At 37.3% G+C, this 19,596-nt stretch overlaps 1 protein-coding gene across 2 annotated transcripts in view; it reads right to left on the bottom strand.

Moving 5' to 3' along the window:
- Window positions 1-19,596, bottom strand: part of SUSD1 (sushi domain containing 1) — a 130,042-nt gene that overhangs the window by 46,649 nt on the left and 63,797 nt on the right. For both annotated transcript variants that reach the window (XM_072727672.1, XM_072727673.1), the window contains exons 9-10: window positions 18,203-18,312; window positions 14,942-15,134 (exon numbers count right to left, since the gene is read on the bottom strand). In XM_072727672.1, coding sequence (XP_072583773.1) covers window positions 14,942-15,134; window positions 18,203-18,312 — 303 coding nt within the window. The remainder of the gene's footprint in view (window positions 1-14,941; window positions 15,135-18,202; window positions 18,313-19,596) is intronic.

Here is a 19,596-nt window from a genome sequence, read left to right as displayed (position 1 = left end):
GGAACTAAAGAAAAATGGGGAGGGTATTCCAGGTAGAAGACACTGCATGTGCAAAGATAGGGGGGTGGGAAAGTTAGCACTTGCAAAGTTATTCTAGATGAGTGTTGCAATTTGTTCAAGGATAATAGTGGCCAGTTAAATCCAAATCTCTGAACACATTTCCCAAAATACTCTTCAGATCAACAAGTAGAACAAGTACACCAATGCTGTCATCATATCCAGAAGACAGAGAAGATATGAAATTTTAAATCTCCTTTTAATAGAAGAATAAATACCAAATTCTAGCAAAGCTGTTTCTCAACCTCCCACAAGTTACTGCAGAAGAGTGAGAGGTCTTGAGAAGAGCATGGGAAAGAGAAGAGGAAAACAAAGGTCTGCACATGAGCCAAATTAACTCCCAGAAAGAGACATGCCACCTTCAGTGTGAAAATGCTATAAAGAAGACCTGGTGTATCAGAGTTCAGACTACAGCAAAGGATGAAAGTCCAGGAGGCTTCTGGTAGTCATATGAGAAAGGCATTGCTTCTGGGAAAGAAGATAACTAAATGGAAAGAACTGGTGTTCGGTGGAGACTAAGTAGTGGTGGGAAAAAGAGGCAAGGGGGGGAATGCAAGATCCTACAAGGCAAAAGAGAACACCCAAATAAAAGAATATACCATTCATCCCCACTCACACCAAAAAACAAAAATATCCTTGAAAGGAATTGCACTTCATCAAATGACAGAAGAGGGCACTCTTGACCTAGAAATATTATTAACCATTGTAAACTACCAATTCTACAGAATATACAAAAGCAGTGTTCACTAAAAAAAAAGAGGAGCACCTGGGTGATTCAGTAAGTTAAGTGGCTGCCTTCAGCTCAGGGCATGATCCCAGGGTCCTGAGGATACAGCCCAGTATCAGGCTCCCTGGTCAGTGGGGAGTCTGCTTCTCCCTCTCCCCGCTATTCATTCTCTCTCTCAAATAAATAAAATAAACATCTTTAAAAAGAAAGAAAGCCATCCAGAAGCTGATCATCAAAATATGTCATTTTGTGAAAAAACTCCACATTTTTTAAATAACATCCAAACAAGGATTTTTTAATAATACAAAACAAATGATAACTCTGTAACATAATAACCTGAAGTAAATATCCTTAAAAAAAGCATTGTGGGGTATGAGGAAAACACCTTGAGTCAGAAATTCAAACCCTAAGAACAGAAATGGACACAAAGCAGAGGTGAAAGGAAATGAAACAAAAGGGACTGAATTCAGGAAACAAACAAAAGGAAAAGACAAACTCATATCAGAAATAAAGTCAAAATGTCATAGTACCCAAAGAATAAGTTAGAATAAAAAATTAATGAGGAAAATTGAAGAAATGCAGGAAAGCATCCCAAAAGAATAAAAATGATATTAAAAAGAAGTAAAAAGGAGCAAAAGTCAAATGGCTGAAATGGAATAAAAGCAAAGATCCAACATATGTATAATAAAAGTCTCTAAGGAAGAAAAACATTAAAACAGAATTAATATTTAAAACTATAATCCAGGGTAACTTAACAAAAATAAAAATATCTGAATATAAATACTGAAAGGGCCCACTGTATACCTGAGAAAACCCATCCAGCACAGTCAAACCTAAGATTTGGCCAAGTAAAACTACTATACTGTAAAGATAAAAAAAAAAAAAAATCTCAGCATCTCCACTCAAAGAAATAAATAAGATCCAAAAGCAAAAGAATTAAGTGGCATCAGATTCTCCAAAGCTAAAAAATAAAGCAAGGCAACAAAAGAATGGAATTTTAAGAAAACTCAAATCAAGAAATGTGAACCAAGACTTGCATATCCAGCTAAGATTATCTTTCAAGTATCAAGGCCATGGAGACTTTTAAAAATTTATATATGTATGCTACTCAGCATATGCAAGATCTAACTGTGTTCTGTGTGCTAGAGGGACACCTAAAATAAAGTGCTTCAGAGAGACTAAATATAAAGTGATGGACAGCAGACAAATGGAAACCATAAGAAAGCAGGGGTTGTAATCCTCACATAAGTAGAAGTCAAGCCAGAAAGCTTTAAATATGACAAAGAACACTTTTTAATACAAAAAGCCATAATTCACAATGAAGATAAAATGCAACCACCTTTATAAAGTAAAAGAAAAAATAAAAAAGAATTTAAGAGGAATACCAGCGTAGCTCAGTTGGTTAAGTGTTTGTCTTTGGCTCAGATCATGATCTCAGGGTCCTGGGGTCTAGCCCCACTTTGGGATCCCTGCTCAGCAGGGAGTCTGCTTCCCCCTCTCTCTCTACCCCTCCCCCTGCTTGTGTTCTCATTCTCTAATAAATAGATAAAATCTTTTTTAAAAAAAGGAATATAATAAATATGAAAGCAGAAATTAATGATAGAGTTGAAGAAGAGTCACCAACTTTTTCTTTTCTTTTCTTTTCTTTTTTTCTTTTCTTTTCTTTCTTTCTTTCTTTCTTTTTTTTCTTTTTTTTTTTTTGCCAACTTTTTCTATAAAGAGTCAGAGAGTAACTATTTTAGTAAAAATTTTCTGGGCCAGGTCAGTCACAACTACTCGACTCCATCTTTGTAGCACAAAAGCAGTCACAGACATTATATAAATAAACAGCTTAGCTTTTAGTGTCCAATAAAACTTTATTATAGAAACAGGCGACAGGCCAGATGTGGCCCCGATGCAAAGGGGGAAGGAAACAGTAGATCCAATTAAGAGAACAAAACCTTGACTTTTTGAAAGTAATAATAAAACAGATGAACTGCTGGCTAACTTAATCTGGGAGAAAGGAAGAAAATACAAATAAAGGGAGAAATAATCATTGAAATAGAGGAAAATTCAAAAAGTTAAAGAAATGTACTCTGCAGACCACTCTGTAGATAAATTTGAAAACACAGAGAAAATGTGTAATTCCAAGGAAAAAGCTTGCTAAAATTGACCCCATTAAACATAAAAAGTTTCAACAGACCATTGTCCATGGGGGGAAAAAGGGGGGGGGGGTTAAAAAGTTACCAAGGAACTACCCTGCGGAAAAGCTGCCTGCCCAGGGTGTTTTGTGGGGAAATTCTACCTCACTGCTGGAGACCAGATAGTCCAAATGCTATGTGAATTATAATAATGAATGAAATCTTTCAGATAATGAAGCGCTTAATGATGAAGGAAACCTTTCAGATTATTTTTATAAAACAAGGAAAATATTAATGCCTAAGCCTGATAAAGATGATACAAAATAGAAAACTATAAACCAATCACTTATGAATATTGATACAAAATATGAAAGAAAATATTAGTGAACAGAACCCAAAACCATAGAAGAAACAAATACCCCATAGCCAAGTGCGATGTATTTCAGGAAGAGAGAGAGAGAATGGGGGAGAAGTGGAATATGAGAGAGAGAGAGAAATTTGAAATATCAAAATTTTAAAGATACAAGGGAATGAAATAAAAAAGAATATACTGTAGCTAGTTTTCCTTTGCACATGTTAATGGACATTTTTGACTAAGGAGTTAGGGGATCCTAAAATAGCTATTCTCTGACTCTTTATAGAAAAAAGGTTGGTGACTTTTGTCTCTTTGGGTACACATGACTAGAATATGGGGTAGTCCTGAAAAGAATAAGATGAATCTACTGCCTCCAAACCCATTTAAGGTCCAATTCTAAATAACTTATTCATATTTATTTACCCCACAAGCACAATATTACCTCCCTGGATCTACAATATCATTATGTTATCTTAAAAAGAAACAACCATTTACTGCTCCTCCACCCCCCATTTTTAGCATATTGCAAATGCTCAGATATTCCATGAAAAATAAATGTCTTTTTTTTGGCTTGACCAACCCCAAGTATGAGTTTCTCAGGCTGATGGTTTATAAAAGAAGCAGAAAGACTTCAGCTGTAACTCTTCCACCACAGAATACTGTTATAATATTTATCATTTTGTAGGAAACTATCAGGCACAATGTTAAATTTTTTTACTGTCTTTACTATCTTTTCTTTGGACTTCATTTCTGTAAACAGGAATCAGTTAGGAGGAGGAGTTTTATAAGGTCAACACAGATCTCAAATTATGCTGCTGCCAGAAAACTTGCATCATAAACCACCTTAACAGTCAGTTTTCTACCAGGCAACAGAAGACTACTCTGTTTCCCTTTTCTTTTGATTAAAAAAAAAAAATGTACCAACACTATTTTAGAAGTAAATGCATATAATCCTCTGCTAAAGATTAACAAAGAAATTAGAAATCTCATATTCATAAATGACAGGATTTTTAAAACTCTAATTAGGAGCAGTCTAAGTAGACAGTTGACTTTGCAAGGGAAACAGTGTCAGAAAAAATGGCTAAGAATCAACTATTTTGAAAACAAAGTCACTATTTTTATAACTTTTCTATAAACAGTGGTATCATTTTATTATCCTTTAGTTGTCCTTGATGTACACCTGGCAAACAGTTGATCTTAGAAGGAACAAGAAGATATAACACTGCTCAAAGTTGAGAGTTTTACTGTTACTTTGTTGAAATTTTTCTTAAGAAGATTTGGTATCTGGTTATAACTGTCATGAAATTTGCTTGCTAAAAGTATGTGATCATATTATATGGAGAGAAATTCAGGGCGGGGGTGGGGTTCAATCTCTCATTCAACTGTGCAGGGCAAATTCAAACAATTTCCTTGGTTTAGATCCACAGGCTCAATCTTCTAACAGAGGTGGGCAGCCTTCTATTAAGGCACAAGTCCTTGTATTCAACCCAGAACAGCTGCTCCCTGGGTATTGGTGAGAGAGGATAATCTCAAGCTCAGTGACATATACCACTTAACATATCTGGGTTGAGAGAAACAGTATTTAGGAAACATGGACTCCAGTCATTCCTCCAAATAATCTAACCCTGAATCAAGCCCAATCAGCAGAGTACAGGTATTTTTAAAGCATCTTTCCTTGTCTACCGTACACTGAATTGTGCTTTCCTATAATGCAATAAGTCACACTGAGGGGCAATAAAAGAAACAGCCACATAAAATTCTCGTAAAATGCTGCTCATACATTGTACTCTCTATGAAACACCCCTGGAATAAAAAAATTCCTATCTAACCACACTGTGGGGAAAAAAAAATTGTACTTCCCCTGGAAAGCACTGCTTTGTTGTAACATTAAAGACAATATAGGGCATCTGAGTGGCTCAGTCAGTTAAAGCATCCACCTTTGGCTCAGGTCATGATCCTAGGGTCCTGGGATTGAGACCCACATCCAGCTCCCTGCTCAGCAGGGAGTCGGCTTGAGAGTCTCTCCCTCTGACTCTCTCCCCATGCTCTCACACACATGCTCTCTCTCAAATAAATAAATCTTTAAAAAAAATAAGTACAATGTAATGATGCCTAGACGGGTCAAAAACTAAACCCAAATTTGTGAGCCACTGATAAAAAAAATAAGTAAGTAATAAGAATTGGATTATTCTTAACCTTACTTCTACATCTTTTTTTTTTTTTTTAACGTCCCTGACTTTGTTTTTGTTCTTCTTCAGCTCACATATCTAACCTATTTTCTTTTCTTTTCTTTTTTTTTCCTATTTTATTTTCTATACCCATGCAGGTCACTTAAAGTTTTTCCTAGAAAAAAAAAAAGATGGGATATAAATAAATACTCTTTTGTTTTAAAATTCTATATTTCATATTGATGTAAAAATCACAAGGGAAAAGATCAATAGTATTGACTGCATAATATCTAAAACTTTTATATGTCAAAAATACCCTAAACAAAATTAAAAGAAACTATTAATGAAGACAAAATATTTCACATAAATAGTGAAACTCTTACTATATGAATAAGTTGCATTTATCAATAAGAATACAAAATTGGATAGATGAAATAATGATGGTAAATATATTGGTCAAGAAATTTCAATGTTGAAATAAATGCATTTGAAGGAACCTAAAATTGCTTTCCTAATATAGACTCCTAGAACTATAATAGAACTTTCCTGTTCAACCCCCTAACACTGCAGAGGCTAATTAACCTTGCTCAAGTGTGTTAAAGGTTGCTATTTACCTGTCTTCCCATTTCCACAAAGGAAAACACAATTGTGGCCTCTCTCTACTGCCTACTCACTAATCCTCAAGGAAGGAACAGTAAATATATAATCTGACTGGAAGGAGACTACCATTTCTTAGGTCACATTTCCTAGTGGGTAGAGTTCACATATTGTAGATCACTGCCCCAAAAAAGATGCAGATTCTTGCTTTCTGGGAGCTGCACATTGGACAAGATTAGGAGAGAATGAAATGAAGTGAGGGGAAACATACCAAGGAGAAGAAATTTTGAAATCCTATTTGTCCAGTGAGAAAAATATAAGGAAAAGGAAATACATCCAAATGTAACTACTCTAAAGAACCTAGAAAAAATAGGGATATTTACTAGTTCAGGGAAAGTGACTCAAAACCATCAAACAGAAGAACAAACGGACTATTTTTGAGGACAGACTAAAATGACAATTACATGTCATAAATATATTCATTTTTTGCTTCCTCTCAGTGTATTCAATTTAATTTTTGTAGATATATAAGTTTTGGAGGGTTTTTTGTTCTTTGTTCTATTTTGTTTTTGTAATTTTGAAATTTAGTACCTTCTAACATATGAACCAAAACACATTCAGAACCAAGTGGAGCACCATGTTGGTCCACTCTGTGAGATTATATTCTCTCTTCCTTCCCATTCTGCCCGCCTCTTTTGTCTTCGTGGGTTTTTGTTGTTGTTGTTGTCGTTGCTATTGTTTCTCTATATAAGTTTTCCTTGTTTATATAAATTTGGAATTTAGCACTTTCCAACCTACAGACCAAAATACAAGAGGTGAACCAAGAGGATCACCATCTTAGTCTACTCTGTGAGACTATATTCTCTATCCCCCACCACTTTTAAAAATTTTTACTGTTTTTAAAATTTGTTTTTCACTTTTGTGGTCTTTTTCTTTTTCTTTTATTTTCTGGTCCCTGACCTCTTCGGAATTGTCTAGGGTATATTTTACTTAGGTCATGGTTGATATTTTTGACTCTGCTCACACAAAGCCATTCTGCACTGGGCAAAATGGCTAGAAGGCAGAATTTACCACAAAAAAAAAAAAAAAAAAAAAAAGGACCAGAAGTAATGCTCTGCCACAGATCTAATGGATACAGATTTAAGTAAGATGTCAAAGATACAAGTCAGAGGTATGATTATAAAATTATTGGTGGCTCTTGAAAAAAAAGCATAAAAGACTCTAGAGAAGCTGAGAACTTCCCTACTCTGGGGAAGGAAACAGGCATTCATATCCATGAGATAGAGACAACAGCCCCCCAAAATCAACAAAAAACAATCAACACCCTGACATATAATAGTGAAGCTTGCAGGCAGCCCCAGTGGCTCAGCGGTTTAGAGCCGCCTTTAGCCCAGGGTGTGATCCTGGAGACCCGGGGTCAAGTCCCATGTCAGGCTCCCTGCATGGAGCCTGCTTCTCCCTCTGCTTGTGTCTCTGTCTCTCTCTCTCTCTCGTAAATAAATAAAATATTTAAAAATAATAATAATAATATAGTGAAGCTTGCAAATTTCAGAGATAAAGAGAAAATCCTAAAAGCAGCTCAAGACAAGAGATTGCTAACTTATATGGGGAGAAATATCAGATTAACAGCAGACCTATCCACAGAGACCTGGCAGGCCAGAAATGAACGGAATGATATATTCAGAGTACTAAACAAGAAAAACATGCAGCCAAGAAAAGTTCATCCAGCAAGGCTGTCATTCAGCATAGAAGGAGAGATAAAGAGCTTCCAGGATAGATAGAAACTGAAAGACTATGTGACCACCAAACCAGTTCTGCAAAACACATTAAGGGGGACCCTGTAAGTGAAGAGGGAGTCCAAAGAAACAATCTGCAGAAATGGAGACTGTATAGGTAATACTATGTATGACACTAAATTCCTATCTTTCAATAGTTACTCTGAATGTGAATGGGCTAAATGATCCAATCAAAAGACAAAGGGTATCAGACTGGGTAAAAAAGCAAGACCCACCGATATGCTGTCTATAACAGACTCATTTTAGACCTAAGGACCCTTTCAGACTGAAAATAAGGGGTTGGGGAACCATTTACCATGCAAATGGTCCTCAAAAGAAAGCTGGGGTAGCAATCCTCATATCCAACAAATTAGATTTTAAACCAAAGACTGTAATAAGAGATGAAGAGGGACACTATATCATACTTAAAGGGTTTATCCAACAAGAATATCTAACAATTATGAATATTTATGAATATTTTAATTGAATAAGTATTCAATTATGAATATTTGTTTATGTGGGAGCAGCCAATTATATCAATCAATTAATAATCAAAGAAAAAAATAATCAAAGAGATACATAGATTGTATACATTAATAGGAGACTTCAATATGGCACTCTCAGCAAAGGGCAGATCTTCTAAGCAGATTACCAAAGAAACAAGGGCCTTGAATGACACACTGGACCAAATAGATTTCACAGATATATACAGAACATTCTATCCTTATGCAACTGAATACACATTCTTCTCAAGTGCACACAGAACTTCTTCCAGAATAGACCACACACTGGGTCACAAAGCAGGTCTCAACTGATACCAAAAGACAGGATTATCCCCCGCATATTTTCAGACCACAATGTTTTGAAACTAGAACTCAATCACAAGAAGAAATTTGGAAGGAACTCAAACACTTGGAGGTTAAAGAGCATCCTATGAAAAGATGAATGGGTCAACCAGGAAATTAGAGAATAATTAAAAAGATTCATGGCAAATAACAAAATAAATAAATGAAAATGAAACCACACTGTTCAAAATCTTTGGGATACAGCAAAGGCAGCCCTAAGAGGGAACTACATCTCAATACAAGCCTCCCTCAAAAAATTGGAAAAATCTCAAATATACAAGCTAACCTTACATCTAAAGGAACTGGAGAAAGAACAGCAAATAAAGCCTAAGCCAAGCAGCAGAAGAGAAATAATAAAGATTAGAGCACAACTCAATGAAATAGAGACCAGAAGAACTGTGGAACAGATCAACGAAACCAGGAGCTGGTTCTTTGAAAAAATTAATAAGACAGATAAATCCCTATCCAGACTTATTAAAAAGAAAAATGACTCAAATTAATAAAATCATGAGAAAAGAGAGATTACAACCAATACCAAGGAAATACAAACAATTTCAAAAACAAATTATGAGGGACGCCTGGGTAACTCAGCAGTTGAGCGTCTGGCTTCAGCTCAGGATGTGATCCCAGATCCAGGGATCGAGTTCTGCATCAGGCTCCCTGCGAGGACCCTGCTTCTGTGTCTCTGTCTCTGTCTCTGTCTCTGTCTCTGTCTCTGTCTCTGTGTCTCTCATGAATAAATAAAATCTTCAAAAAAATAAAAAATAAAAACATATTATGAGCAACCATATGCCAACAAATTAGGCAATCTGGAAGAAATGGATGCATTCCTGGAAACCTACAAAATACCAAAACCAAACAGGAAGAAATAGAAAACCTGAACAGGCCAATAACCAGCAAGGAAATTGAAGCAGTCCTCAAAAACCTCCCAACAAACAAAAGTCCAGGGCCAAATGGCTTCCCAGGGGAATTCTACCAAACATTTAGAGAAGAAATAATACTTATTCTACTAAAGCTGTTTCAAAGGATAAAAATGGAAGGAATACATCCAAACTCTGTGAGGCCAGCATTACCTTGATCCCAAAACCAAAGGCCCCACCAAATAGGAAAATTACTGATATCCCTGATGAACATGGATGCAAAAATTCTCAACAAGATAACTAGCCAATAAGATCCAATAATACATTAAGAAGATTATTCACCATGACCAAATGGGATTTATCCCTGGGATGCAAGAGTGGTTCAACATTCGTAAAACAATCGACATGATGGATCACGTCAATAAAAGAAAAGACAAGAACCATATGATCCTCTCAACAGATGCAGAGAAAGCATTAGACAAAATTCAGCATCCAATCCTGATGAAAACTCTTCAAAGTGTAAGGATAGAGGGAACCTATCTCAGTACCATAAAAGCCAGCTATCAAAAGCCCACAGTGAATATCATTCTCACTGGGGAAAAACTGAGAGCTTTTCCCCTAAGATCAGAAGCATGACAGGGATGCCCACTCTCACCACTTTTGTTCAACATAGTACTAGAATCCCTAGCCTCACTAATCAGATAACAAAAAGAAATAGAAGGCATTCAAATTGGCAAAGAAGAAGTCAAGCTCTCCCTCTTTGCAGATGACATGATACTGTATAGGGAAAACCCAAAACACTCCACCCCAAAATTGCCAGAACTCATACAGGAATTCAGCATTGTGGCAGGATCCAAAAATCAATGCACAGGAATCAGCTGTATTTCTATACACTAACAATGAGGCTGAAGAAAGAGAAATCAAGGAATCAACCCCATTTACAATTGCACCCAAAACCATAAGATACTTAGGAATAAATCTAACCAAAGGGGTAAAGGATCTGTACTCTAAAAACTACAGGACACTTATGAAAGAAATCAAGGAAGACACAAAGAGATGGAAAAACATTCCATGCTCATGGATTGGAAGAATAAATATTGTGAAAATGTCTAGCTACCCAGATCAATTTACACATTCAATGCAATCCCTATCAAAATACCATGGACTTTCTTCACAGAGTTGGAACAAATAATCCTAAGATTTGTATGGAACTAGAAAAGACCCCACATATCCAGAGGAATGTTGAAAAAGAAAAACAAAGCTGTGGCATCATAATTCCTGACTTCAAGCTGTATTATAAAGTTGTGATCATCAAGACAATATGGTACTGGCACAAAAACAGACGCATAGATCAATGGAACAGAATGGAGAACCCAGAAATGGATTCTCAACTCTATATGGTCATCTTTCACAAAGCAGGAAAGAATATCCACTGGAAAAAAGTCTTCAATAAATGGTTTTGGGAAAATTAGACAGCCACATGCAGAAGAATGAAACTGGACCATTCTCTTACACCAGACACAAAGATAAACTCAAAATGATTGTAAGATCTAAATATGAGGCAAGAAGCCATCAAAATGTTAGAGGAAAACACAGGCAACACCCTTTTTGAACTTGGCCACAGCAACTTCTTGCAAGACACATCTATGAAGGCAAAGGAAGCAAAATCAAAAATGAACTACTGGGACTTTATCAAGATAAAAAGCTTCTGCACAACAAAGGAAACAGTTGACAAGAGTAAAAGACAACCTACAGAATGGGAGAAGATATTTGCAAATGACATATCAGATAAAGGGCTAGTATCCAAGATCTATAAAGAACTTATCAAACCCAACACCCAAGAAACAAACAATCCAGTCATTAAATGGGCAGAAGACGTGAACAGACATTTCTCCAAAGACGCCATACACATGGCCAACAGACACATGAAAAAATGCTCCGCATCACTTGCCATCAGGGAAATACAAATCAAAACCACAAAGAGATGCCACCTCACACCAGTGAGAATGGTGAAAATTAACAAGACAGGAAACAACAAATGTTGGAGAGGATGTGGAGAAAGGGGAACCCTCTTGCACTGTTGGTGGGAATGGGAACTGGTGCAGCCACTCTGGAAAACTGTGTGGAGGTTCCTTAAGAGGTTAAAAATAGAGCTACCCTATGACCCAGCAATTACACTACTGGGTATTTACCCCCAACGATACAGATGTAGTGACACGACAGGACACTTATGCTCCAATTCATGACAGCAATGTCCACAATAGCCAAACTGTGGGAAGAAGCCATGATGTCCTTTGACAAACGAATGGATAAAGATGTGGTGTGTATATAATGGAATATTACTCAGCCACCAGAAAGGACAAACACCCACCATTTGCTTTGACGTGGATGGAACTGGAGGGTATTATGCTGAGTGAAATAAGTCAATCGGAGAAGGATAATCATATGGTTTCACCCATATGTGAAATAGGGAAAAGAACTATAAGGGGAAGGAGGGGAACTGAGTGGGAAAAAATTAGAGAGGAAGACAAACCATGAGAGATTCCTAACTCTGGGAAACAAACAAAGGGTTGTGGAAGGGGAGGTGGATGGGGGATGGAGTAACTGGGTAATGGGCATTAAGGAGGGCACATGGTGAGATGAGCACTGAGTGTTATACTATATGTTAGCAAATTGATTTCAATAAAATATTTTTTAAATAATAAAGAATAAAAAGTAAAAAAATAAAAGTACATGAAAACAAAGAAATCAGAAGGGAGACAAAATGTAAGAGACTCTTAACTATAGAAAACTAAGGGTTACTGGAGGGAAGATGAGTGGTGGGATGGGGCAACTGGGTGATGGGCATTAAGGAGGGCACGTGATGTGATAAGCACTGGGTGTTATATGCAACTGATGCATCACTAAATTCCACCTCTGAAACTAATAATATACTATATGTTAATTAAATTAATTTTAATAAAAATAAATAAATATAAAAATACATATGTATTTATATGTAATAAATATATATATAAAATAAAGCCCTTGCCTGACCGTCAATTGTCACCCCATTTTGCCTTGCTTTATTCCCCACCTAAGATGTGATTTATTTTCTTACTTGTTTAACTCTCTCCACCATGACCCCCCCAACAACTTCCAACTCCATGACAGCTGGGACTGTTTTATTGCTGCCACAATGTCAGCTATCAAACCCTGCTTGACACAGAGTAGGAAAGAAATAAACATGCATTTATGCATCCATGGCATTTGACATTTTTGCTCAGGGTGCAAGGTTGACAAAAGCAAGGTGGGTCTGGACAGATTATGCACTGGATTCTGAGAACATAATTTTGCTTCTTTCTTTTGAATAACTAACTAGTGAGAAGCAGCAGAAGTACATTAAGAATGAGGGCCGTGGAGCTGGGATCAAATCAGCCTGTGTTTAAATCACTAGGTGTGTGTGATCCTAGGCAAACTGTTTAATTTCTCTGTGCCTCATGATCTTTGTCTATAAAATGGTAATAATGACAACGCCTTCCTCAGAAGGTTTGGTAGGTTTGAGTTGATTCAAAGAGGACACACTGTTGTGTTTTTTGCCGTGTTTTTTGTTTTGTTTTAAAGATTTTATTTTATTCATGAGAGGCACAGAAAGAAAGGCAGAGACACAGTGAGGCAGAGGGAGGGGCAGGCTCCTTGCAGGGAGCCCGATGCAGGACCCGATCCCAGGACTCCAGGATCATGCCCTGAGCTGAAGGCAGACACCTAACCACCGAGCCACCCAGGCATCCCTTTTGTTTTGTTTCTTGCTCACTCCAATTTTTTTTCTTTTTTAAAGTTTATTTGAATTCCAGTTAGTTAACATACAGTATAATATTAGTTTCAGCTGGGGGTACCCCATCATATATATATGCCATATCTTATCTATTCCTCAAATCGATGGACACTTGGGCTACTTTCATAATTTGACTATTGTAAATAATGCTAAAAAACATCAGGGTCCATGCAATCCCTTTGAATTAGTGTTTCTGTATTCTTGGGGTAAATACCTAGTAGTGCAATTGCTGGATTGTAGGGTAGTTCCATTTTTAACTTTGTGAGGACTTCCAGGCTGTTTTCCAAACTGGCTGCACTAGTTTGTGTTCCCACCAACAGTGCAAGAAGGTTTCCCTTTCTCTACATCCTCTCCAACACTTGTTTTTTGTGTTGTTGGTTTTAGCCATTCTGACAGTATGAGGTGGTATCTCATTGTGGTTCTGATTTGCATCTCCCTGATGATGAATGATGTTGAGCCTGCATCCATGTGTCTGTTGGCCATCTGTATGTCTTCTTTGGAAAAATGTCTGTTTGTGTCTTCTGTCATTTTTTTTTCTTCTGTCATTTTTAATTAGATTGTTTGGGGTTTGGGTGTTGCGTTTTATAGGTTCTTTATGTATTTCGGATACTAACCCAAGGAGGGCACTTTAAACAGTGCCTGGCACTTGATTAGTACTTGATAAACAGAGCTATTATTGTCATCATCATTATTATGTGCTGGGAACCATTCTAAACATTTCACTTGTATTATGTCATGTAAGATCAGTCACAAGGTACCTGAGGCCCGGGAGCAAGAAGAACATAGCTAATTCATTGGCTGTTTTTAAAAACGGAGGTGAAGTTCACACAACATCAAATAAACCACTTTTGTGTACAATTTAGTGACATTTCGTAAGCTCACAGTGTTGGGCAACCATCACATGATTCTGCTTTTCTTTTCCCAGAACAATGGTGAATATAGGAGAGAAGCATCAGGAAGACAGGAGCAGGACCCAACCTATCCAACTGCCTTTCTTTAAAGGTGGCAACCCCTCCACCCAGTTGCCCATAAATTTGTCTGTTAAATCCAATGGATTAAAGAACAACAACGACAAAACCCTGTGTCCCTTTCTCCTAGAGAGAGCTGTAGAGTTGGCACAGCTTGGCATCTATCTGGCTTGCTCACAGGACCTCAGGCCCTTTCTAGGAAGCCTGATCTTCATTAGGTGCCTGGGTCTCTATGTCAGGGTTATGTGCTCAAACGTGGTCCAGTCATAAGGCCTCTTTCTCTCACCACTGCCAGCACAGTGTGGCTCACATGACTGATCTCCAGGAACTTGGTTCTAGTTGTCCAAAATGCCCACCCTTGGGGCTCAGCTATCTTAAAGCTGGGGCTAGAGCATTTTTCAATCGTCACTATCAGGAAGCCCTGAATAAAACACTCCATCCTTGGTCTATACCCTCCATGACCAGAACTCTTGTGGGGAAGGAGATAGGCAGTTAGATTCAGGCACCCTGAAGCCCAGAAAAAAGTTGGTAGTCGTTAGAATGAGAACACAAGTCTCTTGACTCCCAGATGAGCATTCTTTACGCTCCCCCACATTGTGCAATTCATGTACCTCACTTGTCCTGAGAGACAAAACAGAGAGACACATACACCCACCTGCTGGTGCGGTTGCCATCATTATTTGCACTGAGTGGTGCTCAGAAGATCCCAGGAGAGTGACATTCACTGTGTAATCAGTTGCCGGGTACAGGTCTAAACACACCACTGGAGCTTGTTCCCTCGTTGTGAAGTTAAATGATGCGGCATGATAAAAATTACTCAGATACCACCTTTGACCCAGAACTGTAAACTGTCATGAGATTAAAAGAAATGGGGCATTAAATTTTCTGTTGGTTAGCAGATCTAAAGCAAAATGGAGATCTCTTTGGGGGCACCTGGGTGGCTCAATGGTTGAGCATCTGCCTTCGGCTCAGGTTGTGATCCCAAACAAGGTTGTAGGATCGAGTCCCACATCCGGCAACTTCAGGGAGCCTGCTTCTCCCTCTGCCTGTGTTTCTGCCTCACTCTGTATGTCTCTCATAAATAAATAAATAAAATATTAATAATAAAAATTTTGGGGCAGCCCAGGTGGCTCAGCGGTTTAGCGCCACTTCAGCCCAGGGTATGGTCCTGGGGACCCAGGATCAAGTCTTGCATCGGGCTCACAGCATGGAATGGAGCCTGCTTCTCCCTCTGCCTGTGTCTGTGCCTGCCTCTCTCTCTCTCTCTCTCTCTCTCTGCATCTCTCATGAATAAATAAATAAAATATTTAAAAAATAATAATAATAATTAAAAAATAATAAAAATGTTTTTAAAACCTCACAGGCTGCATTTCTACAAATTCAGTCTCATGCTAAACTCCACGTGATTTAGACTACAAACAAAAAATAACTTTCTGGTTACAAACTGGAAATCACCCTGTATGCATGATTTTATAGTAAAGTCATTTTATTTAATAATACATTGTGAAGTTTTTTTCTCTGCCATTAATTCGTTTTATCAAATAGATATATATACAGAGTAGGGTAAGGGAAGGAAGGGCGCTGCTGGTAGGAGAGTCACATATGTGAAGACCCAGTGCAAAGAGAACACAAGAAGTTAATCAGAGAGTATGGGGCCGAGAGCTTATAGAAGAGGGTAGGCCTGGAGAAACAGATTTAGGACTTACCAGCTTGGAGACAGTGAAGGAAGTAAAGAGACTGGATAAGATGGCCCAGAGAAGGGTACAGAATGACGAAAGAATGCGCAACACACAACCTGAGGGTAATCAGATTTAAGGGACAGGCAGAGGAAGGGAGCCCTAGGAAGCAGAGACAGAGAGGGGTCAAAATAATAGAAGAAACAGAGACCATTTCAATGGGAATATTGGCCAACGGTAGCAAACACTATTCAGTGTGATATAGAACGTACTTCACATCCGTGTGGGGTTCTCTCCAATCTATGTTTAACTGTTTATTTAGCCAGATGTCTGCTGTTGAACGTTTCAGTTGTTCCCAATTCCCCCTACCATAAACGAAGCTTCAGGGAACAGCGTAACCTTTCTGTATACACCTGCTTAGTTAATGACAGCCCATGTCCAAAAACTTACTGATAGAGGCTAAGATATAACTCTTCCACAAAAGTCTTGCCAGTTTAAGTGGCCAGCAGCCTGTGTAACAGTACTCTATGCTTGGGGCGCCTGGGTGGCTCAGGCAGTTACATGTCTGACTCTTGATTTCGGCTCAGGTCACCATCTCAGGGTGGTGAGATCGAGTCCTGCGTTGGGCTCCATACTATGCATAGAGTCTGCCTAAGATTCTCTCTCCTCCTCTGCCCTTCCCCCCAACCTCGCACATGCACTCTCTAAAAAAAACAGTACTCTATGTTATAGAAGAATCATGGTATCTCGTCATATAATTTTTTCTTACCAGTGAGGTATAACATGTTCATATGTGTTTGGGCCATATATATATATATGTATATATATATATATACACATATATACATATATATCTCCTCCTTTGCAAACTGCCTTGAATGTTAATGTTTTCCATGAATTTGTTAAGTATTTTACATGTTACTTAAATGAATCTTTGTTTAACATATTTAAAAACTTTTAAAATCTTTTTTAAATCTTTCTTTAATCTTTTACTTAAATGAATATCATTTAACATATTTTAAAAATCTTTTTTTTAACAAATAAATCTTTGTTTAGCATATTTAAAACTTTTTTTCCAGCTTAACTCTTTAATCATTTTAGTGTAAATGCTAAGAATCATTTTCTTAACCAAGTAGCTAACCAACTGTCCCAGGGCCATTTATTTCCATACTTATTATTTATAATCATCTGTATCTTATATTAATATTAACTTTATTTGGGTACTGGAACATGTTTCTAGCTCCTGTGTTCCTTCTAAATATGAAAATTTGAATATTTTGCTCATCTGCTTAAAATCCTTCAGGGGCTCCACAGAAATATCAAAATAAGATGCAAACTCACAATTACAGGGCTTTTCATGATCTAGTCACTACTTAGGTTTTTGCCTCATCTCTTCCTCTTCTCCCATCCTTCCTTTTTCCCTCAGAGAACCACATTTCATAATATTCAATATGCTCTTCTCCTTGTCCACAGGGCCCTTCTTTACCATCACCCCACATCTTTTATCTGATTGATTCCTATTCATTCTCTATGATATAGGATTCTATATGATATAGAAGTCCTTGCTTCTTGCTAAAACAAAAACAAAAACAACAAAAAAACCTCCTTGGACATACACACAATCCCCCATTTATTTACCTTTCATTAAAGCACTCATACCACATTGTCATTTACTTGTGTGTTTATATTAGTGGGAATTGAAAGTTACACATCCTAATACACGATATTCTTTTGGTAAATGGCTAATGAATGAATGAACTTTAATTTAATGCTTAATCTACTTTGCCAAATGTTTGCTAGGCACTAAAAGTGACAAAAAATGATGAATTTCAGCTCCTGCCTGAATTTACTAGTAATTTTACTTGAGATGTGTGACTTTTAAGAAGTTGTTAAATGAGGACAAGTAGCCATGCAATGAGTTTCTGAAAAATCTAGAAGCAAATGTAAAGTTGATGACAAAACAAGTCAATAGTGCATTATAAAATGCACTAAATAAAATATAATCCACATATGTGAAGTATCAGACAGGGAAACTAATAGCAAGTTACTCTCTAGAATACCTTCCTCCAACTTAGTCCCCCACTGACCATCCACCACACATCCATCTCTAGAGATGAAAGTCAAGCTGCCTAGAAGTTCATTCCATTAGTGTTTTTAAATACTTTGGATCCTCACTTGGAGAGCACTCAAATTTTTAAGTGACACAAGACTTTGACAGATAACATGAGAGATCTTCTTACTTGATACATTTGTTCTGATCCAACTTTCCGGGGGTGCCTGTTCAGTTTCAAACAAGCTTCACTGAATACTGAAATATTGAAAATTCCATAATCTTCTAGGAGATCATCTTCTAAAAGATAAAACATACAGAAAGGTTGCATATCTTAGCAAAACATATCTTGGCTAAGTACAATTGAAACTCTGACATCTTACAAGAGCCAACGGGTGTTTAAGACGCAAGAGCATCTCATTTGGCTTCAAGTCTGGGCTTTACGACTTGTTAATTGCATGACCTTAAACAAGTCACTTAACCATTATGAACCTCAGTGTCCTTCTTTGTGAAATCAAGTAATCTGGTTTGCTTTTCTTACCTCACGGGTTATTGAGAGAATCAGATGAAATAATTCATATTTAAAAATCACCATAAACTAATAGAGCTTTAAGATTTTTAGAAAGTTCATCCTATCTCTTGTACTTGGAGACTCCATAGGTTAAATGTCCTGAAGGTAAACATGTCAATAGCTAGAAAGTCTGAAAATAAGGAAAAGGTGAATAAAAGTCAAAAACCATGGGTGAGAACTCTCAGAGTTGGTGTTTCCAACCTAGAAGATGAACAGAAACGAGATGGCCAGGCAAGATGTTTGCTTCACAGCAGATAGTACTTCAAGAGCTATTCAGATAAGGACAAAGGCAGTAAAATAATCAAGGAGTAGATTTATTTCAACCACTAGAGTTTTTTTTAAAAAGTCATTTCATACCTCCTGCAGTCAAATTTATTCCTTCAATGTTCTATTTTCTTCACGCAGTCATAAAGAAAGAAGAGGTTTGTCACTAACGAGTAAAAAACTCACAGAGTGTCCAGGAATACCATGGCTAATTTTCAAGGAAGAGCAAATTTCCCAACAAGCTGGTACATTTTCCACAAAAGAGAAAAAGTTTAAATGTCTATCAGAGAGAAACTTCTTATAACTACCTAGAAAACTACATTTCTCCCATGGGAGTCTCTGCTATCCTAGAAGTAAGAATGACAACTAACTATTCTATTCAAAATCAAAACTACCCAGCATATTAAATCTCTCTCACACATGCAACATAAGGCAATTTGCCAGGAGAAAATATTCTTGGCTATAATTGGAAAAATGTAAAAATATGGTTATGAGAGAGAACTTGAAGACCTATCACACGTACTCCCCTTTATCTTCACAACTTTTAAAGATTTCATAAGGACACCGGAGACAAAAATTGCTAGGTGTCTGCATATGATTTTGAGGCACACAAAGTACATATATGTAAGAAATATCACAAACAGCACGTCTGTTCACAAACAGACATAAAGCAGAACACAGCTCCCATCTCAGTACGATTTTCTCACTCACAGCCATGATAGTCTGAACTAAGGGGAAGATGGCGATGT

Source organism: Vulpes vulpes, chromosome 12 (assembly GCF_048418805.1).
Source record: "Vulpes vulpes isolate BD-2025 chromosome 12, VulVul3, whole genome shotgun sequence".
In the NCBI taxonomy this organism is placed as follows: Eukaryota; Metazoa; Chordata; class Mammalia; order Carnivora; family Canidae; genus Vulpes; species Vulpes vulpes.
This window is presented reverse-complemented; position numbering and strand designations above follow the sequence as displayed.